Below are 27983 nucleotides of genomic sequence, written 5' to 3'. Positions count from 1 at the left end.
CATCTCCACTCTGCTGACTTGTCAGGAATTCATTTTCAGGCCATGATTGGCATACTTGGACACATTTAGCCAGCAGTGAGGGAAAAGTCTGGGGAGTGGTTTGAAAAAGACAAAGATCTTTGGGAAGACAGTGTAGAATTAGTTTAATACATTTCTGAATCTTCAGTTTTTATTACTGTCTCCAAGATAACAGATGTTTGCCAATAGCCCATTCTGCATGACATTGCTATAGTAATTTTTCTCATAGCACAGAAAAAATGCAGCAGGTTGGAAAACAAAATAAAAAATTATATAGATTACTTTAGTTTTTATAATTACTGTAACAGGAAGCTGAATGACAGTATGGTGGTTAATATTTCTTGAAAATATGGTTATGGGGAGAAGGACAGAATTTTGGAGAAGTAAGTGTATATTTATACATTATGGTAACGAAAGGTTTTTTTTACTTTATTTCATCTCTCCTGTGTGTTCTTTAAGTTCTATTTCAGGTACTAACCTTATATTATTAAAAATTCTGTAAAATGTGTCAGCTAAGTCCATGCAAGGTCTGCTATTGTACAGCAAGATTATGTCTTAGAAGTGTGACCACAGCATGTTTATTGTTCCCTTTTGTCTTCTTCCTTTCTACTTCATTAATTTTTTGATCCCACAGCAAAAAGGGGCAGGGAGGCTGCCCACAGCCTACATATTAGAACAGTTCCTTAAGGAAGGAAATGGAAGAAATCTCAAACAAATATCAGGACAATATTTGAAACATGGTCTTTTTACACCAGGTGTTAGATCCAGAACGCAACTGTTTTGCTTTTAATCACTTTATTTTATTTATAAATTGAAATTTTCTGATCCCAAGATTTTATTCTATATATATTTGGTTACTTGTAATGATATATGTTTATGTTGGACAGTGTGTGTGTGTGTGTGTGTGTGTATGTATGTATGTGTGTTTATAATCACGTGATTTTTAAGATGGTGTTTAAAAGAAGTAACCCTTCCACAGCATGTCCTCCTCACATTCTTCCACCAGAGAAGAGGCCCCCTGAGCCCCCCGGACCTCCACCGCCGCCACCTCCACCCCCTCTGGTTGAAGGCGATCTTTCCAGCGCCCCCCAGGAGTTGAACCCAGCCGTGACAGCCGCCTTGCTGCAACTTTTATCCCAACCTGAAGCAGAGCCTCCTGGCCACCTGCCACATGAGCACCAGGCCTTGAGACCAATGGAATTCTCCACCCGACCCCATCCCAACAGGACTTACGGAAACACTGATGGGCCTGAAACAGGGTTCAGTGCCACTGATACTGATGAACGCAACTCTGGTCCAGCCTTGACAGAATCCTTGGCCCAGGCCCTGGTGAAGAACAGGACCTTCTCAGGCTCTGTGAGCCACCTTGGGGAGTCCAGCAGTTACCAGGGTACAGGGTCAGTGCAGTTTCCAGGGGACCAGGACCTTCGTTTTGCCAGGGTCCCCTTAGCATTACACTCAGTGGTCGGGCAACCATTCCTGAAGGCTGAGGGAAGCAACAACTCTGTGGCAAATGCAGAGACCAAATTGCAAAACTATGGGGAGCTGGGGCCAGGAACCAGTGGAGCCAGCAGCTCAGGAGCAGGCCTTAACTGGGGGGCCCCAGCTCAGTCTTCTGCTTATGGAAAACTCTATCGGGGGCCTACAAGAGTCCCGCCAAGAGGGGGAAGAGGGAGAGGAGTTCCTTACTAACCCAGAGACTCCAGTGTCCTGAAAGATTCCTTCCCTGTCCATCTTCCATCCAGTCCTCTGAACCTATAATGAAATCATAGGCCAGAGCGAGGTAATCATCTGCATTTGGCTACTTCAGAGCTATCCATTGTATTCCTTGCTCACTTGCTAATAATAATAAGCAGGTGACTTATAAAATAATGATGTTGGCACCAGTTCCCCTTGGATGGGTTACAGCCAGAACATTTACTTCAACTCTATCTAGTGGATATAAGTAGAGAATATGGAGAAGGTCATTAAATTGAAAAGTAAATGTTTTATTAGTTCATGGCCTGCACTTCTTGAGCAGAAGAAAAAGAGAACAGTTTCAGTTTTGAGATGACTCAGGAGAGGCTCTCTTTAGGTTTTTAAAGTTTTGGGGGGTTTTTTATGGTTTTTTTTCTTTTGGATTTAGTTTTTTTGGGGGGGTTGTTTTTTGTGTGTGTGTTTTTCTTTTAAGAGAATAGTGTTCACAAAATTTGAGCTGCTCTTAGGCTTTTGCTTTAAGGGAAAAAGAGTGACTGGCTGATTTAAATAAATGTTTCCTTCCTCTCCACCACCTCACATTTTTGCTTTCAAGCATATCCTCCCCCCCATTGAGCATCTTAAACATTCCTTTTTTCCAAATAAATTACTCATCTTTAAAGTTCGCTTTGCTTAGGCAAAAGACATGCCCTCTTTCCCTGCATATGAAGCAGGTTGTAGAAAGTGGCATTCTTGAGCAAGTAGGTTGACTTTACTCCATCTTTTTCCTTTTTTGCCCCATCTTTATAGAGTTTTTCTCTATTTTTGAGGCATTTATTTGGAAAAAAATTAATTGTTGAGATGCCCAAGAACCTGGGATAATTCTTTACCTTTTTTGAAATAAAGGAAAGGAAATTCAAACTCCTATATTGTTCTCGGTACCTCTTCAATTCTGAAATGTTTTTTTGTTTTTTTTTAAACCACATTCTGATGGTGAAGTTGATTTATAAATGCAGACAGCCTAGGCCATTGCTGCATGAGCTTGGGTTAGAGATGATGCCTTCATACCTAGAGGGCTAGTAAGAGCAGTTAGCATACTGTTTACACATATATTTTTATGTCAAAAAATCCCTTTGAAACAGCATTGTAATATTGTCAAAGAGAAAAGAAACATCCTGAAAATAACATGGGAATGTATCTTAGTTCAGGGTGGATATTTTTCTGAAAATATATCAATACCTGAGACCTGTTTTAAAAAGAGCGGACCATGAGAAAGAATAGTAATTGACATATACACATCTCAGCATGTATATCCTGCCAATTCTTTTAGGGATTTTCCTCAGAGGGATTTGGTTTTTGTAAAAGGGTTATGATTTTATGGCAAGAATTTTTCCTTATTATAAACAGGAAATCAAAAAGGGGAAGGTTTTCAAGGTGGGGTAACTTGGGAGGCTTCTCATTCTGGCTTCCATTTCTGTGTGAGTACCAGCATATAATGTGTTTTTAAAAAACATACACATTCATATAAATTATCTGCACAGACTTAGACACTTGTGAAAAGGTAGGTTAGCTCCCTTTTTTGAAGGCAAATGTTCTTCCTCATCTTGAAGAATAGTTTTCAGAACTCGTTTTCATGTTTCAATGCCAAGTTCTTATATTAAAAAATTAAAAACTACTTGTAAGAGAAAGATGCACTAATAAAAAACTTTAGAGAAATGAAATAACCCTCTTCAGATACTTACATGAAGAATATTTTTCCCCGTCACTGAGATAGATTTCTGGTGTGTGTATTTCTTTATTATTCTCTGGGTTTTGGTCTGGTTTTGCCCTCAGGGCCAAACAAAGAACCTTCTAGCCATTTTGGCAGTGGTGGCTTTTTATGCCAGTGTGTCCAATTAGATTTGCTAGGCTTACTGACATGGTATTGGCAAATTGCATTCAAGTTATCTGAACCTTTTGTCTTACTGACTTATTAGTTCTCAGACATGGTCCTTTGTATTTTAGAATATTTGAATTTGAGGCATTGGGCCCTGTTCTCCCGTTTTTTTTATTAAAGAACTCAAAAGTATCCACTCAGTAAAAAAAACGGTTTCCCATCAAATATGAATAAAATTTTCTATATATTTTATTATAATTTGGTTATCAGCAGTCATCAATAATGTTTTTCCCTCCCCCTCCCCACCCCTTATTTTAAATTATGCCAAATATTCTAAATAATATACTTAAGTCTCCATTCACCCATCTCTACTACTAGGGAAGGGGGTGAGTATATATGTGTGTGTGTATGTGTATGTATGATCCCATCTCACCCCCAGACCCCCATTTTTGAAACTCTAACATTTAAAATGAAAAAAAAGTTTGGTAATTTTGACTTTCTAAAAGCAGAGGAAAAAAGGAACTCACTTAAATATCCTGGAATCTATGGAGAAAGAAAAGGTATTTGTTAATTTTTCAGCTGTGCTATCTATAAACATGATGGAAGTAAAGGTTTGGCATAATTTCAACTTGACTACTAGAAAACTACATATTCAAATAATTATATTTAAAAGTGGTTTTGTTTTAAGTATTGTACCATGGGACATATTAAGTCCATTAAATACATTATTTTGAACAGATCAGATGAGAAATCTGATTCTGTTCATGAATGAGGCAAAACTGGTTTGACCATGGTTATTTTTGTGGTTTTGAAAACAAATTTGCTTGACCTAGTTTTCTTAGTTTTTTTCTTCAACTGTCCATAGGAATGATAAGGTTTTGAAAATGAAATCAGATCTATATGTTAAAAGCAGAACAGCACAAATTTGTAAGTAGGACTTCTGTTAGCTTATGCCATAGACATCACCCAATCACTGTGTATGTGTGTGTGTGTATATATATATATATATTTATATACAATATGCATATATAGTTATAGTACTAAAATGGTTACTAGCAGGTTCTGAGAGAGAATGCTACATCAGAAAAGTGTCAGTTGCCACCTCATTCTCCCTGACTTAGGTTCCTGACACTGTATTCCTTTCTCTCTCTTGTTTTTGCCCCCCATCAGGTGTATCTTGTCTATGTACAGATATTTTGTAATATATTAAATTTTTTCTTTTCAGTTTATAAAAATGGAAAGTGGAGATTGGAAAATTAAATATTTCCTGTTACTATACCTCTTATGCTCCATTGCATTTACTTCTTAATCTGTACCCTCTGAGCAAATCCATTTAGGTATAAAAGGCATTTTTTCCCTCCACTTTATCTTAGGGGTTCTTTGTCTCAGAATCACTGTAGACTCATAAACTACCAAAAAAATTAAGTTCTCAGGGTTTGAAGAGGTGCTTCAAACACTAGACTAGGAACGAGAGAACTAAAAAAGCGGGGAGGAAACCATAAGATGTGATTTTTTTGTTTGTTTTAAAAGTAGAAAACAGTTACACAAATAATGATAGTCCCAGGCCATCAAAAGTGTTGAGCTCCATGTACCCTAACTCCTTGAAAGGAGAGGTAAGTGGGTTTGAGCTCAACTGTCATCAAGGGAAGTTGGTAAGAGGGTGTTTAGACTGAAGGATTCTCTCTTAAACCAGAAGCGCCGTGACCGCCACCGCCACCGCTGACCAGTTCCTAAGTTCCCATGAGTAAGGTCAGCATGGGCATTAGTGTTCTAGCTCTGTTGAGATTTCCTGACACATTGCCAACTCAGGAAGTAAAGTAGTTTATAAGGCTAAAATTCCTATTATCTCCAAAATCTTTACTACACCTGAGGAGAAATTGCTTTCCCTTCTCCTTCATGTTTAGGACACTGAAAATTAATTTTTTTTCTTGTAGTATGTATGTGCTGCATTCCTGCTAGTTATGAGATAAGTAGGCAGAGAGCAGATAAAATCCATCAGGAGACAAAAAGGAAGGGGGGAGATAGGTATCAGGAAATTATGAATAGGGTGAGCAGTTATACAAAGTTAAGGGGTACACCAGAACATGGGAATTAAGAAGCTGAATTTTCAAAAACATGGTATGAGAGTTGCCAGCTTGTTTTTGGATCCCTGAAGTATGTTCCCTTGTCTATGGGCTGTCACATGTTTATCCAGAAGGAGAATGGAGAGCTCAGGATTGTTCGAAGTCCTGAAATCCTGTGTTCCTGTTTAACGTCCAGAGAAAAGGAATTCATGTTCAGTCTTTATATATTCCAAGTTCATGACTTAAGAGTGTGAACTTCAACCTACTAGAGAATCTTGTTTCCACCTCATAGCAATAGTTATCTTTTTAATTTGGGGCCTAAAGGCTGAGGATCATCTATCACACCCAAGGCCATTTCTACCTAGAAACCATGCAGTTCAGCACCCAAATTTCATAGGCACTCTTTTCCCAGACAGGCATCCTTAATTGTATGGTTAGGATTAATGCCTCAAGGAAACTAATTAATATTCTTGGTGCTGAAGTGCTTGGTGCTTGGTTTTCATTGTTATTCAAGATTGCCCCATAGCTTGACTTTTTTAGGCATTGAGTTACTTCTCTATTCACAACTTAGTTATCTGAAGGGCTAGTGGAGTGGAAGTGGGGAGTTCATCAAATGAGTAACTTTTCAGCCTTTGCAAGGTAGAGATGGGACTGCTAAATCTTTGGTGTCCTGAGAGGCAAGGTGAGCATTCCTGGACGCTTGGGTTAATTTTACTGTCCAGGTGTGGCATTTCTTATATTAGGAATACTCATTCTCAAGTTAGTTTATTCCAAGCCAGGGTTAAGACTTTGTAGAAGTATGACATCTGAAGGAATTACTAGTGGTAGTCTAGACACCATATTCACCTGTCTCCTGTCCACCTACTTCTTTTCATTTACTGTATTTCTCTCTTCTCCCTACTTCCCAATTCGCATGCTTCAGGCCTTACCAGAAATATTGATTGTTTAACCTGGCAGTGTATTTAGAGTGCTGCTTCACAGTTTTGAAGGGTAATGAGAGGCAATTCGGAAGAGAAATTCAGATCCCTAACTTAACAGGGTGAAAGGTTTAGGAGAAAACAAAATAACCATGCTTTTTTATTGCCAAGAGCTATGAAAGGAGCTTTTAATTTATGTTGTGTGGGGTACAAGAGATTTTTTAAAAACTAATCTAGGAAAGACAGAATCTCAGCCTTCACTTCATCTTCCTTTATATCCTGAGACTATTGCTTTTGCTGATGACATTTCTAAGCTCAGTTGCAGATGGTGTCTGTGGGAAGTAAAGTTTGGTGAGAAGAGAGCCCTGCTATCCATGAGAAAGCAGATGACGGCTGCCTTGATCCCCTGATGATTAATCACTATGGTGCCAAAATGCTTTGGCCACTGGATTGTCTCATTATATCTCTATTTCAGAAATTAGTCCAAGGTTGAAAGAAAGAGGCTGATCTGAAGTTAGTCCTTAATACTCTAGATGGTTAGTTGTTAGCGAAGCTTTTTCAATATATAGCCTTCAGCCACAGCATACTTATCTGGACTTAAGAGGGTATAGCCATGAAGTAAATTGACTTAGACATAGGCTCCCTAAGACCTAGAAGTAGATGGATTTTTGAATGTTTGGTCCTGCTGTGACTGTAAACTGAAGGTAATGTTCATGGTTCTAAAGCAGAGAAGGACATTTTGTCCAAGCCAAACCATCCCTGAGGAGGCAGCATGGAGAGACCTTGAAAAAAGGCTACAATGTAATAACAGTCACAGCTAAGTGAAGAACAAAGCCTGGGGCTTGGTGGAGGGTGTCTTTTCCTTAGGTTAAGGAGCCTCACAGGCTGTCTCAAGGAGAGGATCCTTCTCCCTCTTGTGTCAGAACTACAACACTGCCCAATGAGGGGTACCCTTGGTGAGGATCAATTTATAGACAAACAACCCTCCACACTAAGGTTAATGCAATTTTGAATGCTTTTGGCCCTGGAAAAAAAGAGACTGAATTCAAAGAGAAAGCTTGGAAGCCTTATCCCTTTTATAAGTTCAGGAACTTCTGAGTTTTGCCTTGTACCAGTATTTGCAATTTCTGTTAGGGGACCAAAGGTCTCATAAAATGAAGCAAGAGGAGAAAGGCATGGAAAGAAGAGAGAACTAGACCAGTCTGCTGACTGCGCTGTAGAAAGAGACTTAGGTTATAATTGCTTATAAAGAAAAGATAGGGATATAGGTGGAAGGAAAAGGTATAGTTGGGCTAGTGAAAGTTGGGGGTTGATGCCTTAAAGGTTCACAACTCATTTTAGGGAAGCTCTATTAAAGCACTACTATGAGTAACAGTAGTATTACCTTCATGGTTGGAGGTTGGGTCTAGAACTCTTAGTCTGTGGGGTGTTATGAAGACATTTTCATTAGGGAAGCTAGATTATATTAAGCAAAGAATTTACATAGGGACATTTTTCTTAGCACTGCTATCTACATAGTTCAAGAGAATAATTCAGGAATGAGGAGGGAGTGATACAGATGCATCACATTAAAAAGTTATTTGTATTTTGGGGGGTTTTAAAACTCTCCTGAAAGTGGTTTTATGTATTTTAGGTCAACCTGGAAACGAGTATTATTCCTCTCCACTTTGTGTTAGATCCCAGTGAAGGCAGCACATAGAAGAGCAAACTAACCAGAATTTTAGAGCTACAAAAGGACATTAGTTTGTTTAGTTCAGTGCCATCTTGAGCCAGAGAAAAAGCAGGCCCAGAAAGGAGAAACTTAAGGTGTTGAGAGGAAGAAGGGAGAGCCAACAGGAACTAACATTATCAGGAAACGACTATGTGTCAGGTACAGTGCTAAGTGCTTTGCTTTTATTTATTACATTGATTCTTAAGCATCTGAGGCAAAGGAATGAAAAGATTAAAAGGCAAACTAGCTTGTTATCCTGAACATATGTAGGCGATAAAGGGGCATGGCAGATCACTTTTTCCTGTCTAACCACATAGGGCTAAACTAAAGGAAATGAAGAGTCAGGTTTGAGAGTGAGGTTAATTTAAGGAAGAACTCACTAAATAGTTGAAAGAGACTGTTGAGTAACTTCTCTATTCCAAGGAACCTTCCAAAATATGTGATGGTCAGAAGTAGGCTAGAAGCAGGGCTGGTAGGGAACAAGATTACTATTGGCTCTGGGATTGATTTGCATTCTAGAAAATCAGGGCATGACCTGAGAATATAGTATTAATCTTAGAAATAGGGAACAAAATGGAGCTTCTCGTTCCTAAGGGGTCTTCAAAGAAAATAGTGTGTATATACTATGAATCAAGGAGATAACCAAATTCTTTTTGCTGGCTGTGCTTTTTTGTTTTGTAGTACACTTTGAAGTCATGAAACAATTTGTAACTTTACCAAGTTCAGTATTGTTAGGGGCAGATGACAGCCTGAAAATTAACATTGAGAGTAAAATTGTGTTTTTTGTAGTTGTTTGCTATACCCCAAGAGTTATACCATGAGGGCTGCTTCCATGGGGAGCAGTAATGTTATTTGCTGAGTCATGTCCTGAGTACAGGGTGACATCTGGGGGAAAATTAGGGAAGGGTCCCACCTTTAGGAAGGTTCTGGGTCTAGGGTGAGATAAGTCTCATACCTAAGTGGGAAGTGGGGAATTGGTATTTATACAGTTAGATTATAAAATAAATTAGTTACGGGAGCCAAAGAAAAGGAATAATGAGAAAAAATTGGAGTTAACCAGAAAAGATTCTTTGAAGGAACATGGAACAGAAGAAGAGAGGAAGGTGATTGGAGGGGAAAAACTTACAGAAGAAGGTTTATGTGTGTTGTATGTGGAGGCTGTGACTGGACTAGTCAGGTGGTGTGGGAAAGGCATATTAGGAAATGAAGTCAGAGGAGCAGTCTTGTTGGCCAAGTGAGGAATTTAAAATTTGATTTGGTAAGCAGTAACAGCAGAGCATGATGAGATGAATATGATGTTGGAGGCTGTTGCAGCTGTATTGGGTGAAGGAAACAGGAGCTTGCCTAGCATATCATCTTTCTGGTTCAGTTGTGAAGCCCTGCAGGCCTGCACTAGAGGAGACTGGAGTGAGAAGAGAGGAAGGGGATCCATGGGAATTAGCAAGGCTTGGTGATAGTTTGGATGTGAGGGGAGGGATTGGAGAAAGCCTGAAGATTATGACCCCAAGACATACTGTTGATGGTGGTAAGAGCTTGGAAAGGGGTAGCTGTCTTGTTTTTAAGAAATAGGAAGTGCCATTAACCACTTTATAGGGTGTGTCTAGGTTCAGTATTGTAGAGTCTAGAAGGGGGCACTCCCCCTGGAAAATAGTTGTGCAAGTGGTCTGTGCCTAGATGGTCACCTGCACTCTGCCCTTTTCAGGTTGGAGACCAGGTAGAAGAGTTTGTTGCTAGGATATGCCTATAGACTTGAAGAGTGCTGTCCCACTTCACCTCTGGGGAAGAAAATACAGAGTGTTTTTTTTTTTTATTGGTTGTTGTTTTCCAGTTTTTTCTCCCTTAATACTTTGAAAATGGGATATGACTAGCCTGTGGCAGCATGTGCCTGTGGATGCACAATTCTCTGGCTTGATTCTTGGAAGGCCTTTTTCTGTCCCTCCCTGGGGGTCATTTGTATCTCTGGTTCCTGCTCCCAGAGCCATAAAGTGGGAGCCCCCATTTATTAATTGGGTTGGGACTGGGGAGGGGGTCGGCGGGGGACTCTTTAGTGAGGCAGGCGGGGGTCTTCCCGAATGAGCCCATTAGCCAGCCCCAATGGCAGCTGAAACGGGGCGGCAGCCAAGTCCTCTCCGTTTCAAAAACCCTCCATCGCCTGCAGCAGATCAGAACAAGGCCTGCGGGAGCCCTTAGCTTCTGATTGCAGCTGTGAGGAAGGACAAAACAATTTATAGGAAGCCAAGTAGCTCCTGTCTCACTGTCTCTTCCTTTCTGACTTTGGGGAGGGGGGAAACTGGGATGTGGTATTTCCTCCCACCATAGCTTCTTACAGGGCATATATAGGCCTAAAGTAGAAGAGAACAGGAGTGTGTATGTGCATTGATTGGTCATTTATGTCAATGCTCTGAGTGTGTTTACACACGTCCACACACAGTTGTATTGGATAAGCAGCCGCTACTTATACTATGGGGCTCTCTAGGGCAAAGCCAAATGTGTGCTCAGACTCTTATTAAACAGTTTAGGGTGTGTGTTGTGAGGGGGCATGCTTATCATACTCTTTCCTGCCCCTTATACCTGTCTTGTCTCCTATCTGCTTTATCAAGATTCAGGGTTAGATTTAGATGATCTTTTTTTTTTTAATGTTCATTTTATTGATTTTAAAGAGTGGAAGGGTGAGAGCAAGAGAGAGACAGAAACACCTGTTCCAGTATTGTGCCCTGACCAGGGATCGAACTGGCAACCTCTGCACTTTGGAAAGATGCTCTAACCAACCGAGCTATCTGGCCAGAACTGATCATCGTTTTAAAAACTTTTCTTCATAATAGGAGTTTGGCACTTAAAGGAAGCCCTCCTAACTCACTTGTTTGCCGCTTAGGTAAGCCAGAATGAGAAAGGCAGGCATCTACAGGGGAGCTTCTCACTGTATTGGCCCAGAGAGAAGGTGCTAATGCAAGAATGTCTCATTTCCTGATGGAAAGACACTTGTGTCTTCTCCCTTATAGAATTATCGATGACCAGACCTAGAAAGACCCTGATTCAACCTCTCAGTTTACAGAGCAGGAAACTGAAGCTTAAAGAAGGGACATGTCTTACCCACAGTTTCACTGTGAGGTAGTTAATGGCAGCCAGCCAAGAATCCAAGAGGCCAGAATATTAACCAGAATTTTAATGAGTATAAAGCTCTCAGCCTTTAAGATCACCAACTCCTGAGAGCCCTGAACTTCCATAGGACAGGAAGGTAGGCCTGTGAGAATTTAAGGGGAAGAGGGACAGAGTGATGAGGAAAGGTAAATATGAAAAAGATTAGTAGAAAAACTTGGAAGCTTTATATATTTTTACCTCAAAGACTGACTTTTCAATGACATGCAAATTATACAAGTGTAATTTTTATTTAGAGTCAAGGGTTCTGGTTTATTGGGAAGCAAGTAGCAGCCATGGCCAAAGATTCTAATGCCCTCCGGGTTATCCCAAAGTTCCAGGAGCACTTGGCTAACTTTGCTACCATCTCTGGGGGTTGGATGGCCAGAAAAGATCCTCAGAGACAATGGGAGGAATTGAACCTAAATCTCAATTCAGGCTTCTTTGCATTACAGTACAGCTATATTTAAAAAGTAAAATCAGAAGGAAGGGAGAAACAAAACAAATCTCACCTGCTGGGAAACTAAGGGGCGTCTCTGAACTAGAGAAGGAGGAGTGACAGAACTCCAGTAAAATGGGATATCCTCTGAGATTACAGGGAAATTGGGGGAACTCTACTACTCTTTTTTCGTTTTCATTTTTAGTTTTTGAGTTGTTGGTTTTCTTCTCTGGTGATCCAGAAGGTGGTGCTCCACAGTGACCTAAGCCCTAAATCAGGGATCCCCAAACTATGGCAAGCACGCTGCATGCGGCCCCCTGAGGCCATTTATCCGGCCCGGCCCGCACTTCCACTTCCGGAGGGGGCACCTCTTTCATTGGTGGTCAGTGAGAGGAGCATAGTTCCCATTGAAATACTGGTCAGTTTGTTGATTTAAATTTACTTGTTCTTTATTTTAAATATTGTATTTGTTCCCGTTTTGTTTTTTTACTTTAAAATAAGATATGTGCAGTGTGCATAGGGATTTGTTCATAGTTGTTTTTTTTTTTATAGTCTGGCCCTCCAACGGTCTGAGGGACAGTAAATTGGCCCCCTGTGTAAAAAGTTTGGGGACCCCTGCCCTAAATAGTGTGCTCAATGGGTGGGCAGGCAGACCAGGTTCTGAAGTCCTCTTACTCTGGTGCTGAGGTTCCCTTCCCCTCTTGGGACCTCCCCCAGATGTATCTACAAGTGCCTTCCAATGCTTATGCACAGGAGCCTGGGAGCTACTGATGATCCAGAGGGGAATGCTGAAGAATCCCTAAGCTGCAAGCAGAATCTTGAGGGAGAAACGCGCCTCTTGGCTGCTTAGAGATAGAGTTATGGGTCTAGGTTAGGTCTAGGTCAGAGGGGCAGATGGTCTGCAAAATGAACATTGCCTGCTGATGACAAAGAGATCCTAGTACAACGCCTTTCTGTTTTCTCCATCACGTCCTAACTGATAGCATAGGGGGAATGTGGAGTTGGTCCCCATGCAAATTCATCTTTACCTAGGGCAGGATATTTCAACCAGTGTGCCACAAGAAGTTTTAAAACATTCAATACCTGACTTCTTAGGAGTACTGACCTTATTTCCCTTAGATTGTCATATAAAAAATGACAACAGCCAACACAACAATAGCCATTTGGTGGGAATGAATCCAAGTTACACCTTTTTTTTTTTGTCAGATTGGCAAAAATATATTTTTCAGTGTGTTGCAGAATTTTAGTAATTATGTGTGTTAGGAGATGAAAAAACTTGAAAATCACTGACCTAGTGAATGTATGATAGATGTATATGCTCAAATTCCATCATGTCTGCTGTCCTGCAAACATCTTTTCTGTCTCACAGGACTTTTTTTCCCCCCTCTGAGCCCTTCTTGAAGAAGCTGTTCTGGACAAGAGAGCCTTGAGTCCAAGCTGATGATCTGATCTAAACCTAAACAGCCTCCCCTAGTGCCCCTAGTGCATTGACTTTACTTTCGCCTTGAATCCTCATTGTTCCTTATAATTCTGGGTTTCACAGCTTTTCTTATTATTGAATTCTTAACTTGCCTCTTAGGTATATAAGAACTATCGTTTTTACTTTATCAGACTGGGAACTAGCTCCCCGAAGGTCGGACTCTTAGAACACTTAAAACTTGTTCTGGGAACATACTTTAGGTTCATGAATGCTTCTGGGCTTCATGAATTCAGGTTGGAGGGAATTGGGAGAATGGTGACCATCCCTGTCACTGTTACCTAATAAGGCCATGCTCCTGGGTAAAAGACCAAAGACCCTCTTTGGTGCCTCGTGTCTGTCTCATGTCTAATGTAATCTGTCATTTTCTTTTACAGGTGGCAGTAGCAGCAGGAGGGATGGCCCCTGAGGAATTTGATGATATCCACCAGGCACCTGATATCTGGAGCCCAGGCAAATTCAGTGTCTTTCACAGACTTAAGCCAGGTAGGGTCCTAAGGTCAATCAGAGTCCACAGGCCTGCCTTTGTAAGGGACTAACATACACACACACACACACACACACACACACACACACACACACACACACGCATACACATGTTCTCTCTATCACACCCTGTCTCAAGGAAGTTTTGTGTGTTTTTTTTGTTTTTTTTTTTACAGGGACAGAGAGAGAGTCAGAGAGAGGGATAGATAGATAGGGACGGACAGACAGACAGGAATGGAGAGAGATGAGAAGCATCAATCATCAGTTTTTTGTTGTGACACCTTAGTTGTTCATTGATTACTTTCTCATATGTGCCTTGACCGGGGGCCTTCAGCAGACTGAGTAACCCCTTGCTGGAGCCAGCGACCTTGGGTCCAAGCTGGTGAGCTATTTGCTCAAGCCAGATGAGCCCGCGCTCAAGCTGGCGGCCTTGGGGTCTCGAACCTGGGTCCTTCCGCATCCCAGTCCGACGCTCTATCCACTGTGCCACCGCCTGGTCAGGCTCAAGGAAGTTTTTATTCCCAAAGATCTCCAGAGGTGTTTTGTTAGCTTTTTATTTGACCTGATTATGGTACCCTACCTTCTGATTGACAGTTTCTCCCTCCAGCTAGAGTAGGTTGCTCCCTTTAGTAGCATGGCAGTTGTGTTGTTCCCGTTCTTTCCTCTTGGCCAGAGGTACTAATGGATGTTCCTCTGTGGTGGGATGCTGATGTCGATTAGTCTTGGCCTCCTCTGCAACACCTGCCCCACTCACCACCGCCACATACTCACACATAACCCTGCTTTCTTTCCCAAGAAGCTATTTTTTCCTTTATTCTAAATCAGGTTAGGGCAGTGCTGTCCCAACTTACGTCTCATCAGCTTCTCCACCTCCTTTCCAGGTTAGATGGGAGATCCAGCTGCCCAAACACTGAGCTCGACATCAGAAGTAGAGGCTTGCAGGCTGCTTCTCTCCATCCTCAGTGCCTGGGCCGGGCAGGCCACCAGCCCCCAACTCACCCCCACCCTTCTTGCTGACAGGTAGGAGTGCTCCTGTCCCTACCCACCGACTCCAAGCAGGGTCACATTCCTCTCTGGGAGTATTTTTCTCTGTTGTTAAATATCTTCAACTAGGAGGAGGCCTTGGTGAGTCAGCTCTCTGCCTCAGTGACTCCTAGCCTTAATCTTTAGTGAGAACTTTCTGATGTTAAATTAAATCTCCTTCTCCTTTTCTGGGGATTTTCTCATTTAGTGGGTGTGGGAAGAAGTGACCAGTAAACAAATGGCATTTGACACTAGAGGGGAAAGAAAAGTCTAATGACAGGCAGACCCTCTCTTGAGGCTAGAGGTCTGAAGCCCCAGATGCACATTCTGCCCAGTGGCCTGGCATCCGTGGAGAGAATATCTGGATCTCTGGAGGAAAGGTGTTTATCTGGTGTCCATTCCCGAGGAGAGGGACCTCAGACTTCGAAGAGTCTGTCCCTATCAGTCTCCACTCTACCCAGGGAGTGGAGAAGGGATTGCCATAGGGCAGAACCCACCACTAGGGGACACTCTGTCTTGAGCTCAGGTGGCAACTCTTGTCTGGTGCCTGTAGAGAGTTGGCAGCAGTGCCAGAGCCTCTCCTGCCATTGGAGGTGACATCAGCTCACCCTTCTGACCTTAGGCCTCCTCTCTCAGCAGTGCCTCTTTCACACCTATAATCCAGACAGCAGAAGCAGGGGGTTTAACCCCTTGAGTAGTGAGTTTTTTGTTAACCCTTTGAAAGAGAATGTACATGAACGTTCATACTACTCAGAAAGTTAAGTCAGTGCCAGCTCTGGGTAAGGTGCTCCCTCCTTAGGTATATATCGTGAGTTGGCATTAGGCTGGGGTAAATGGAGGGATAGGGAAGGTGTTAGAAAGCAGGAAATGTCCCTGGAAGTGGTCGAGCAGTAAGTATGTTTGGGGTACCTTGATGGCACAGAGAACACCAACATTTATAACCCTGCCCACCTGTCAACCTGGCTGAGCCCTCAAAGCTGCTGGGCCACTTGGGTAGCTGCAGTCTTGGTTTCTACCACACGAGGGTGCTGCTGACCAATGAAAACTCCTGCCCCTTAGCAGACAGAATTCGGGCAGCAGGGGCACCCTTTCCCCAAGATAGAGATCAGAAAGACTCCAGGAGAACCTGAGACTGAGGCCTAAGAAGCCAAAAGAATTATTAGTACCACCTGTTCTTCCTTAAAAATGGCCTGAAACCCTGAACACTTTGCCTTAGTGTCCTGATATCTCAGTATGTTCCCAGCTGAACTTGGGAACGAGGTGCTTTTCTCCCTCAGGGTGTAGCAGCCTCCAGCTGTCCACTGTCTCCCTTGCCTCTAAGACAGTCACTTTTTAGCCAAGAGAGTAGGAATACCTGTGCTTTACGGAGAAAACAATCTCTTACAATTGTTAAGAGAAATATCTTGGTTAGAGTATTGGAGAGAGGACCGTGAAGACAGTGGGAAAGTTCACCCTCTGTGCCCCAGCACAAACCTGCAGAGCTCAAGATGTTCTAGTAGATGTTTGTAGCGTGAGTGGTTGGAGGGTACCCCAGGATACCCCAGGGTTCTGAGCCAAAAGAGGTATCAGGAAGCAGGATGGGGAGGGAGGCTGCTTTGGCCCATGATCCTCATACCATGTAAAGGCTCTGCCAGGGCTTCAAGTGGCCATGGGGCCCTTCTGGGGGTGGGATACTCCACAATTGATCCGCAGTCTCCACGAAGCCCTTCCCGTCTAAACAGGCTACAGGAGATGACAGAGGTTCTCCTCCTCCCTCCTACCCCCATGCCCTAGGGCCCCTCCCCAGGAGGACAGCTTGATTAAACAGTCGGTGCTGCTGGAATTACTGCACAGCTGGCACTCCCCCCAGCACCCTGAGCAGAGCAGCAGCGCAGATTAAAATCTCCAATTAGCGTTAAAGTGAAGTGAGGAGGTACTGAGGCTGCCAAGGAGGCCAGGCGGGGGCCTGGGTCGCCAAACCACCCCCATTCCTGCCTGGATTCTGATTGCCACCCTCAGTCACCCCTTCTTTCCTAGCTTCTCTCCCAGTAGCTCCCAGTGCCAGTTAGCTTTCCATTGCCTGGGGCCAGAGGACTGTACCAGGGTGACGGGCAGGGGCAGGTGCTGACAAAATGCTGGGACATAGTGAGTGTGGAGGAGAATGAGAGTTAACACTGCTCGTCAAGGGAGATACCCCGCTCACAGCCAGCGTGCCAGGCAGCCAGGGCAAGGTGACTTCACACTACTGCTGTTTCCTTTTGCCTAGAAAAATGGCAAGTAGAACAAAGTCTTTCTAGGCCCCCTTACCTACACGGTGCTGGGAGATATAGTGCCAACACAATGTTCTTCCTTATATATTTTATTCTATCTGACCCACCTGAACTATGGCTCCTTCCTCCCCCCGCCTCCTCACTCCGTTCTTTTCTTAGCTTTCCTGTGGGTAGGGGTAGGCACAGCTTGGCTTGGGAACATTGCCATGCCCTGCCACCTGAGTCCCAGCCGCCTCTTCTTATCTACTCTGCAGTGATATGCCAAGCACAGAAGCCTCAGACTCTCCCAACCCCTGAATATCACACCCCCACCTAGGGGCCCTCCACTATTTACACTTCTGCCTTTTACCCAACAAACCAGAAGGAGGGCAGCACAACTAGCCATGCCCTTTGACTTCCCTCTGCCTCTTTAAGGGAAATGGAAGTGGGTACCCAGCTGACTGAACCTACTCACACCTCCAGAAATTAGACACCAGGGCACAGTGCCACCCTCCCAGGCTGGCACATGCTACCCTGGCAGAGGTTCAAATAGCACCCCACCACCACCAGACCCCCACCCCTATGTCTTCCTCTTCTCTCTCTTTCTTCCTCTTTCTCTCTATCGTTTTTTTTTTTTTCTCAGCTCAAAGCACAGCTGAGCCTTAAGGGGGTGGGGGGACCAAGCTGGGGCAAGGGGGGTGGAGAGCTCCAATAGCACGTTTTCACCTGCCATTTAATTGGATGTATTTTTAATTAATGGGACCTCGGGGACCAACATGAGACAATCTGATCTCTGAATAGGGACAGGGGAGGGATTGGGTAGAGGAGGAGGATTGGGCCACTGGGTGCGGTTACCGGGAACCCAGGCCCATCAATCACTGGCCACTTTGCGTTCTGGCATGGAGAATAGTGAGGTGGAGGAAGAGGGGAAGCACTGAGGAGAGGGCCAGGATTTACCCCCAACTGCCAGGAGCTCCAAAGAGGATGGGACTGGACCGGCTGACTCAGGTCTGGGGCCCGAAATTGCAGCCAGGATATTAGGTAAGGCTGTTTTTCTTGCTCCCGGGGTTTTCTCCAGTTGGGCTTGTCCCAGTGAGTGCTATAAAATGAAGTGAAAGGCAGTGTGGGGACAGAGCTTTGAAGAGAGGGAATGAGAGCTAAGGGCCATAGAACCGGAGACAGTGGTGAGTGAGACAGAGGAGAAGGGCAGGGTTCAGAGATATTTCTGTACGGTTTAGACATAAAATAAGTGCCATGGAGATGACATGCAGAACAGCATGCAAATGAGGCCTGGTGCCTTCGGAGTATGACTCAGAACCTTACTGTTGCAAGGAAGAGAACTTGAAACTCATCTTGCTGAACCCTTCATTTTATAGGTGTGGAAACGGAGACCCAGAGATGGGAAGTCAGCTGAGTCCTGTCCTGGTGTTGCTCGGCATTCCTGGATGTAGAGAGCTCCTGGAACACAGGGAAAGGTAGGTAGGTGGGTAGGGTGTGGGGAAGAAAGCCAAGGGAAACGTGTTGGCAGGAGATTATTCTCTACTGCTTGGAGTCTTGTGTCTCTGGCTCCCAAGTCCTGGAAGCAACTCAGGGGAGTCAGGCAGGTGCACTTCTTGGAGGACCTTTTCCTTATGCAGCCTCTTCCAAAGATGATCACATCCCTTGCTTCCAGGTAGGTAGGGCCCACCGCACCCCCACTCCCACTGCTATGGGATTTTACCATACTTTACAAGGTCCACAGAGAAGGAAATGCACCAACTACCCCAGTTCCTTAACCTAGAAATAAATCCCCCAATGATGACTAAATATTGAGCTTTTTTTGAGAGTTTTGTCACAAGTTTTCTTGCTGCAATATAAACTGCTAGAAAAAATTAAGCCAAAAAATATAGTGAGGTGTGGTCTTATACCTGCTGTCCATGTCTAAGCTGAGAACAGAGATGGAAGTAAAACTCTAGGCTCTGAAAGCTGACTCAGAAATGCCTGGTGTTCACGTGGTACCATGGCCCCAGAACCCTTCGCCAGGCCTGGCTGGCTCTGTGTGGTGTTGGTGCCCACTGGGGAGGAGGCTGCATTTCCTGCAGGCCCCATCTCCAGTCCCCGGAGCCCTTCGCCAGGCCCGGCTGGCTCTGTGTGGTGCTGGTGCCCACTGGGGAGGAGGCTGCGTTTCCTGCCGGCCCCATTTCCAGTCCCCGCAGCCCTTTGCCAGGCCCGGCTGGCTCTGTGTGGTGTTGGTGCCCACTGGGGAGGAGGCTGCGTTTCCTGCTGGCCCCATCTCCAGTCCCCACTTGCTTCACTATTCATACATCCAGGGCTAAAAAGGGAAAGAAGGAAGGAGAAAGAGGACTTTCTCACCAGGTTGCCAGAGGTGGCATTTCCTGGCATCTTCTTCCCTCCTCAAAAAATTTTAACATTCTTTGTTCTGTGCTTCATGAGACTAAGTTGGAGTCAGGGAAAGGATGGGCAGAGAGCTCTGAAATCAGTGTGGGTAGAAACTTTGTCACACTCTCCAAGCCCTCAACACCTTTCCCCCACTCCCAGAATTGTCTTCTCTATCTCAGTACCCCATTTTATACCCTCAGAGTCCCTGGGCAAGAGCAGGATGTGCCTCTCCAAGTATCCCCAGCCTCGTTCTATCCTGTCCTTAGACCCTCGGGTCATCTTGGCTGTCTGATTCTCTGCTTTCTCTGCTGCCAACAAGATGAGAAGGACCCTCACATCCCCCCAAATAGCCTGTAGCTGCCCCACTGCTTCCGAGGGCCTACAGGGGGGAGGGGAGGGGAGGAGAACTGCGAGGGAGTTGAAAAGGAACATGCTTTTGTCAGGCAATATCAGGAAGAAGCCTAAAAGTGGGGAGAAGATAGGGAAATTTTGGGAACTAAAACACCTGCTACCCACCTGTGGAGCCGGCTGCCTAACATAGGGTAGGCTGTTCATATTGGGTATTGTGGGGGATTGATTAGATGGCTCCTGTTTACAGAGCCTCTGTTTCTCCTCTGAAACACAGAGTAGTGGGTACGAGCATGCTGCAATGGAGGGAGAGGAGGTGGGGCCTTCACAGGCCCTTTCTCACTCCTTGTCCTCCCCGACTTCAACACTAGAGGCACACCGGAGGGGCTGAAAGGCCCTTGAAGCATTCAGTCTAGATTCGGGATGTTTCTCTAAGGAGCAGGGCCTCCCTACTCCCAAGCCCCACCAGACCTGCCTCCTATTACCAAGCTTTAGCCAAGGCACCAGATCTTCAGCCCTGGAGTGAAAGCCTAGATCCTGCTCTGGAGTCCAGAAGAAAGTCCAAGCCTTTGTAGGAGAAGAGGGATAGACGTGAAGTAAGTGGAACATAGAGGCGGCTGTACCAGAATCCCCTGCACTCTGGAGAAAAGGGAATCCCTGAGGAGCTCAGTGCTGGCCCAGCTTTGACTCGGGTAGGACCCCTTTCCTCATCCTCACTCAGCGTGTCTCACTGGGTGGAGTGAGATCTGGATATGGGACCCTCCCACTTTGACACCTTGAAGGTTGTCACACAGATTCCCTCTCTAGCACCTGAAAGAAAGCTGTGGAGGGGTGAGGCATCTCAGAGGTGGCAGTGCCATGATGTCCAACAGCGCCCAGGGAGAGAGGTCAAAGAAAAGGAACTGAGAGTGCCTCTTTACCCGGTTCTTTCCTGCACCCTCTCACCTGCCAGTGCGGCGGGGTGGCCAGGTGCACCAGATCTCCTGGTGGCGGCCCTGCTCCGGTTCCTGTGCAGGAGGCCAGGAAGCCAGCTCTCTGCTCCAGCACAGAGCACATGCGGGGTCTTCTGCACTCCTTTGCTCACTCATCTCAATGTGTGGGTGTTGCAGATTCCTAGAGATAAAGGAATTAGCTCTAGCCCTGCAAGAAGGAAGATGGTGAGCTCTGGGCCCTTTGGGTGCAAATCTGTTTGGCTGGAGGAGGGGGGAGGGAGAAAGGCTGCTGGCAGCTCAGCTGAGCTCAAGGTTTTGGTGACTCATTGCAGTGGGGGCGGCTCATGAAAACAACAGAGGGGAAGGGGGCCAGGCCTGTGAGAGCTCTCTTGCCCATTCTCCCGCACTGAGCTCTGTGGGTGATGGTCTCTTTTCTGAATTGTGAGGCCAGGAGAGGCTCTAGCTATGAAAGAAGAGAGGGAGTGGGAAAGAGCAGGAGAGGCTGAGCATCCCAGTGAGAGGCTTCCCAGGGAGCAAAGGATAAGAGAGGCCAGTCATTCTTGGCTGCACAGAAGTGTGCTGGGGCAGTTTCATGCTCCTGGGCACCTTCTGGAAGAGGGGCTTTCCAGGCAGACACAGCTACTTCCTCCCTCCCCACCCCCCACCCCCACCCCGCTCAGAGCTCTGGTTACCCAGCTGATACCACAGGACTTGGGAATTTTTTTTTCCAAACATTATTTATTATAAAACCACTTGGCCTCTGGACTCTTTTCCCTGGAAATAGGCACCATAGATCTTCAAAGGTGCTGATGCTCTCTTCCCTTACAGGCCAGGTTGGCAGTGTGCAGCTTCTCCATCCTTTCTGAATCAGGGGTATGGTAGGGTACTATATTTGAGATCACACCAGCAGAAAGGGGCCAGAAGATGGACCAAAATCATCCATGCCTTTGACCACAGTCCCAGGGGCCTCCTTGTTTCAGCAAAGGGAAGCAGGGATCTGGATACCAGTGTATCCAGATGCATACTATTAAATACCCTTCCTCTGAACTCGGAAAAGGATGGAATAAGAGAAGAGACTTCTCTGACAGTCCGAGTCCTTCATTTGCCTATTTCTCTTTCTTTCATTGCTGGTGGCTCTGCTCTCCAGCTTGGGTGAGGGGCCTTTTGCGGGGATGCCCCTGGAGCTCCAGAGATGGTTTTGGTTGGAGAAAGGGATAGAGCAGCTGCTCTTCATATAGGAACATGAGACCAGCTCCACGCCCCCAACTCTCCCTGACAGCATCAGGAGCCGCGGGCCCTGCTGAAACACCCATAACAAAGCTCAGTCCGGAACCGGTAATTACCTGGCGCTGGTATAACAGGGATGCTGTGGGGGTGCACCAGCTGCAGTGGGATGTAGGAGTGAGTGAGTGAGACGCAGAAGAATCATTCTTCAGTACCACATGCTTCTGCTCTTTCTCACACCTCTCCTTGGCCCCCTCTTTTCTTCCACGTCTCTGCAGCCAGCTCTACTTCTGGCCATTTCATCATCCCTTCCAATCTGAGAAGACATGGTAAATAGTTGTCTGTACCTTCTACTTTTCTCTCTGTCATTCTTCTTCTCTCCTTTCAATTCCTGGCCAAGAGTTATCCCATTTGAATTCTTCCACCAGTGAATGCCATCAGGATCTGAACCCAGAATCCCAGCCTTTGCTACTCCCCTGACTCTGAGACGCCCCAGTCTGAGACTGGCGATCAACCCTCATCCTTCCCGACAGGTGTAGCCAGGCCAAGACATATGTCTACTGGCACCAAGGCCCTGACCTGAAGCAGAGGGCAGCCTTAGGGGTGCTGTGGAGACCGGCCCTAAATGCATGTATGCCTGTGCATTGGGCACACTGGTTTATTAGTGTTATTTCAGCATTGTGATGCAGAGAGAGTAAGTGTAACAGCTGCTCCTTGCTTGCAGTGTTTATTGTTACCTAGAGACAACCTCCTGGCTTTTTCCCAGCTCTCCCTCCCCCCCCCCAACCCAACCCCCTCCCTGCCAACAGTCCTACTCTCCCCACACTGGTGGGAAATTTATAGCTTGCCCATACCATTCCTTTAACCCTCTCCTATCCATAGGGTAGGTGGTGAGGGAAGCCAAAGTGAGCAGTGGGCATACTTGGGCCCCAGGAAGGAAGGAAGAATAATGTATGGAGGAGGGAAGGACAGAGGGAGGGAGGGATGAGACTTCCCCTCCCAATGTATGTGTCCACAATGAGGCCCCGGTTGCCCGCCTGAGGGCATGTTGAAAGAAAGGTTTGGACCTAGCCTTGGGATCCCAACATCCTCCTCACATGATTATTCTCTTACCTGGGCATCTGTAAGGCCCCCAGTTGGACTGCCTGGTCCTGACAAGTTAGGCAAGGTAGTACTGAAACAGGAGGAGTAAATACCCAGTGGCGGAATGCCCAGCACCCTCCTCACTATAGAAATATCATATTGAGACAGGCGAGGCTCTGGCACGAGGGATGCTGGCCAGGCCTCCACAGCTAGGTAGGTGTCAGACCCGAAGCCAGCTGCTGAGCCTGCTGGGGGAACTGCCCACCTCAGCTTCACCCTGCACCTGGCACTAAGGTCCCGAGGGACTCCCAGCCGTCCTCCAAGTTTGTCTCCTTGGTCTAGTTAGCTGATTTCTTTCTGCTTTTCTTCCTGGTACATTTTCTCCTGCTCATCTTTGGTTTGCTACCTTGGGGGCAGATCCAAGAGACTAAAGGGACTGAAGTGTCCTAGTCATGGCCTCAACAGAACTGGGGAAGAAGAAGCTCCTCTATCCCCTCCTGACCTAGGACCTTTCATTGAGGGACACCATCTCGTATGTTCACCATCCCCACTGCCAATGAGAGGAAAGAGGATCGGATGTTAGCAGAAAGGATAGAGGTTAGACATATGGAAAAACTCATGGGATATAAGACTTCAGAATGGGACTGCTTCCCTTCAGAGATTTTGCTTCTGCCTGGGTGGATTTAAATCTGTGCCTACCCAAGGGGCATCGGAAGAACAAGTTTACTTTCCTGGGGCTCCTCTAGATGTGGGCCTCAGTTCAGTCTCCACACAGTGCCACCCTCCTCAGTCCTTCTATATGTCATATGTGTTAAGCTGACATCTTTGGGCTCCAGTGCTAGCGCTGCCATTTATCAGCTGTGCTACCTTGGTAAATCACTTAACCTCTTTGAGCCCTACTTTCCTTGTCTGAAATGCAGATGAACAACCTCTCAAGGTTGTGGAAAGAATTTAGTGAAATAATGTGTGTAAAGCACCTAGGATAGTATCTGATACTCACTAGGTGCTCAGTCAATATATTGATGCAATAGAGTCTTTTACTTTGAGGGAATCAGCAGGGCTGACATTGCTTCAAAGACTAGATGAGTCCTCTGAAATTATAGACCAAATATGTGTATACGCATCTGCTGGGAGAATGTCCATAGTGTTCTTCATGATATGGAGCTGGGGATGACAGTCTCCTGGAAAGGAAGTAGCCCCAATCCCTTGATTCAGCCTCCCCAGTAAGTGAGTTCCCCCATTCCCATTCCTCTCAAGCCAGGAGCACCTTAGGCAGAGTTTTGCCTGGAAGCACAGCTTCGTCTAGGGTGGAGTTGGAAAAGACAGCCATTAGGGTAGCAACACCTAGCATCTGCCAGGCACTGTAGAGTTTGCTAAGTACATTTGCCTACATTAGCTTTTTTTTTAAAAGATTTTATTTATTCATTTTAGAGAGGAGGGAGAGAGAGGTAGAGAAAGAGGGCAGGAGCAGGAAGCATCAACTCCCATATGTGCCTGGACCAGGCAAGCCCAAGGTTTCAAACCAGTGACCTCAGTGTTCCAGGTCGACGCTTGATCCACTGCGCCACCACAGGTCAGGCCTACATTAGCTTTTTTGATACCCAGAACATCCCAGTTAAGTGAATTATCATTTATTGAGTGCCTACCTTGTATTGGGTGTATTTTTTTTAAGTATGTTTAAAGTCTGTAGAATAATTCATCACCTAGATATGCAATGATTTATAAGGCATCTCCTATTTTTAATCCTTTAGATATGTTTATTGTTCTAAATAATACCACAATAAACATCCTAACACATTAAACTTTGTTTATTTTTTTATAGTAAATTCCAAGAAATGGAATTATTGGGTCAACAGATACAAATATCACGCCACCCCATGGTTATGATCATTTTATTTATGTACCCTAATGAAAAAAAATTTTTTTTGAAGATTTTTATTGGTTTTAGAGGATGGAGAGAGAGAAAGGCGGGTGCAGGGTGGTGGGAAGCATCAACTTGTAGTAATAGTTGCTTCTTGTATGAGCTTTGACTGGGCAAGCCTGGGGTTTCAAACCAGCAACCTCAGCATTCCAGGTTCATGCTCTATCCACTGCACCACCACAGGTCAAATGAGAATAATATTTTTTAATCATTCTCTGTGGAATTCTGCAGTAGAAACACAAGGACGGCCCCTTCTCCCTTCTATACCCAGCAGAGACATTAATAATCTATCATAGCTTTTCCATTTTAAGTTTATTGATTTTAGAGGGAGAGGAAGGGAGAGAGACAGACAGGAATATTGATTTACTCTTGTTTGTGCCCTGACCAGGGATCAAACCCACAACCTTTGTGTAACAGGATGGTGCTCTAACCCAGTGGTCCCCAACCCCCGGGCCACAGACTGGTACCAGTCCGTGGGCCATTTGGTACCGGTCTGCAGAGAAAGAATAAATAACTTACATTATTTCTGTTTTATTTATATTTAAGTCTGAACGATGTTTTATTTATTTATTTTTTATTTTTATTTTTAATTTTTATTTTATTTATTCGTTTTAGAGAGGAGAGAGAGGGGGAGAGAGAGGAGAGAGAGACAGGGGGGAGGAGCTGGAAGCATCAACTCCCATATGTGCCTTGACCAGGCGAGCCCAGGGTTTCAAACCGGGGACCTCGGCATTTCCAGGTCGACGCTTTATCCACTGCGCCACCACAGGTCAGGCTGATGTTTTATTTTTTAAAAATGACCAGATTTCCTCAGTTAATTCCGTCTAAGACTCACTCTTGATGCTTGTCTCAGTCACATGATACATTTATCCGTCCCACCCTAAAGCCTGGTCCGTGAAAATATTTTCTGACATTAAACCAGTCCGTGGCCCAAAAAAGGTTGGGGACCACTGCTCTAACCAACCGAGCTATCTGGCAGGGCTATCATAGCTTTTTTTTTTTTTTACTAAGATTTTATTTCTTGGCCTGGGCCAGATAGCTCAGTGGTAGAGCATCAGCCTAGTGTGTGGAAGTTACGGGTTTGATTACCAGTCAGGGCACACAGGAGAAGTGACCATCTGCTTCTCCATTTCTCTCCTTCCCCTCTCTTTCTCTCTCTCTTCCTCTCACATAGCCATGGCTCGAATGGAGCAAAGTTGGCCCCAGGCATTGAGGATGGCTCCAGCCTTGCTTCAGGTGCTGAAATAGCTTGGTTGCAGAGTAACAGAGCAGTGGCCCTAGATGGGCAGAGCATCATCCCTAAGGGGCTTGCCAGGTGGATTCTGGTCAGGGCGCATGCAGGAGTTTGTCTCTGCCTCCCCGCCTTTCACTTCATAAAAAAAGAGAGAGAGAGAGAAAAGATTTTATTTCTTGATTTTATGGGGTGGGGAGAGGGGTGAGAAATGAGAAGTATCTACTCACAGTTGCTTCACTTTGGTTGTTCATTGATTGCTTGTTGTTGTATGTGCCTTGACCCGGCAAGCCCAGGGTTTCAAACTAGTGACTTCAGCATTCCAGGTTTACATTCTATTCACTGCCATCACAGGCCAGGCTATCATAGCTTTATAAAATTGAAGTAATTGTATATTCACATGCAGTTGTAGGAAATAATACAGAAATCCCTTGTACATTTTGCCTACTTTCACCCAATAGTAACATTTTGCAATACTATGGTATAGCACAACCAAAATATTGACATTGGTACAACCCACAAATCATTTTCAGATTTGCCCAGTTTTACTTGTTCATGTGGGGATAGGTGTATGTATTAAGTTCTATGCAATTTTATTACCTATATAAATTTGTTTATCTACCATTACAGTCAAGATAGTGAACAGTTTCAATACCACAAGGATTTCTCATGTTGCCCTTTTATAATCCTGCCCATATCACCTCCTCCTTAACCCTTGGCAACCACTAATTTATCCTCCACTTCTAAAATTTTGTCACTTCAAAAATGGAGTCATACACTATGCCACTTTTTAGGATTAGCTTTTTTTCCCCCTATTGTTGCCTGACTTTTGGTGGCACAGTGGATAAAGCATCAACCTGGAATGCTGGGGTCGCTGGTTCGAAACCCTGGGCTTGCCTGGTCAAGGCAAACACAAGAAGCAGCTATGAATTGATGCTTCCTGCTCTTCCCCACTGCCTTTCTCTCTCTCTCTCTCTCCTCTATAAAATCAATAAATAAAATCTTTAAATTTTTTTTTTTTTTAATTTTTTTACAGAGACAGAGAGTCAGAGTGAAGGATAGACAGGGACAGACAGACAGGAACGGAGAGATGAGAAGCATCAATCATCAGTTCTTCGTTGCGCATTGCAACACCTCAGTTGTTCACCGATCGCTTTCTCATATGTGCCTTGACCATGGGCCCCCAGCAGACCGAGCAACCCCTTGCTCGAGCCAGTGACCTTGGGTCCAAGCTGGTGAATTTTTGCTCAAACCAGATGAGCCCACGCTCAAACTGGCGACCTCGGGGTCTCGAACCTGGGTCTTCTGCATCCCAGTCCAACGCTCTATCCACTGTGCCACCACCTGGTCAGGCAATAAATAAAATCTTTTAAAAAATTAATTAATTTTTTTTAACAGAGACAGAGAGTCAGAGAGAGGGATAGATAGGGACAGACAGACAGGAACATAGAGAGATGAGAAGCATCAATCATCAGTTTTTTGTTGTGGCACTTTAGTTGTTCATTGATTACTTTCTCATATGTGCCTTAACCGTGGGGCTACAGCAGACCGAGTAACCCCTTGCTCGAGCCAGCGACTTTGGGTCCAAGCTGGTGAACTTTGCTCAAACCATATGAGCCCACGCTCAAGCTGGCGACCTTGGGGTCTCGAACCTGGGTCCTCGGCATCCCAGTCTGACACTATCCACTGCACCACTGCCTGGTCAGGCAAAAAATTAATTTTTTTAAAAGGGGTGGAGAAAGAGAGAGAGGGAAGCATCAACTCATTATTGTTCAGCTTAGTTGTGCATTCATTGGTCGCTTCTCATATGTGCCCTAA

At 45.0% G+C, this 27983-nt stretch overlaps 1 protein-coding gene across 5 annotated transcripts in view; it reads left to right on the top strand.

The window, feature by feature from the left end:
- Nucleotides 1-27983, top strand: part of CDK12 (cyclin dependent kinase 12) — a 90079-nt gene that overhangs the window by 55969 nt on the left and 6127 nt on the right. Inside the window, exons 14-17 of one of the 5 annotated variants that reach the window (XM_066364310.1) lie at nt 998-1415; nt 13688-13796; nt 14678-14816; nt 18424-18522. In XM_066364310.1, the coding sequence (XP_066220407.1) occupies nt 998-1415; nt 13688-13697 (428 nt within the window). In that variant the 3' untranslated portion in view covers nt 13698-13796; nt 14678-14816; nt 18424-18522. Of the gene's footprint in view, nt 1-997; nt 4847-13687; nt 13797-14677; nt 14817-18423; nt 18523-27983 lie in introns of those variants that run through there. The other 4 variants (XM_066364311.1, XM_066364309.1, XM_066364307.1 and 1 more) reach the window with 4 other exon arrangements.

This window comes from Saccopteryx leptura, chromosome 2 (assembly GCF_036850995.1).
Source record: "Saccopteryx leptura isolate mSacLep1 chromosome 2, mSacLep1_pri_phased_curated, whole genome shotgun sequence".
NCBI lineage: Eukaryota > Metazoa > Chordata > Mammalia > Chiroptera > Emballonuridae > Saccopteryx > Saccopteryx leptura.
The sequence above is the reverse complement of the archived record's forward strand: the minus strand, read 5'-3'. Positions and strand labels throughout refer to the sequence as shown.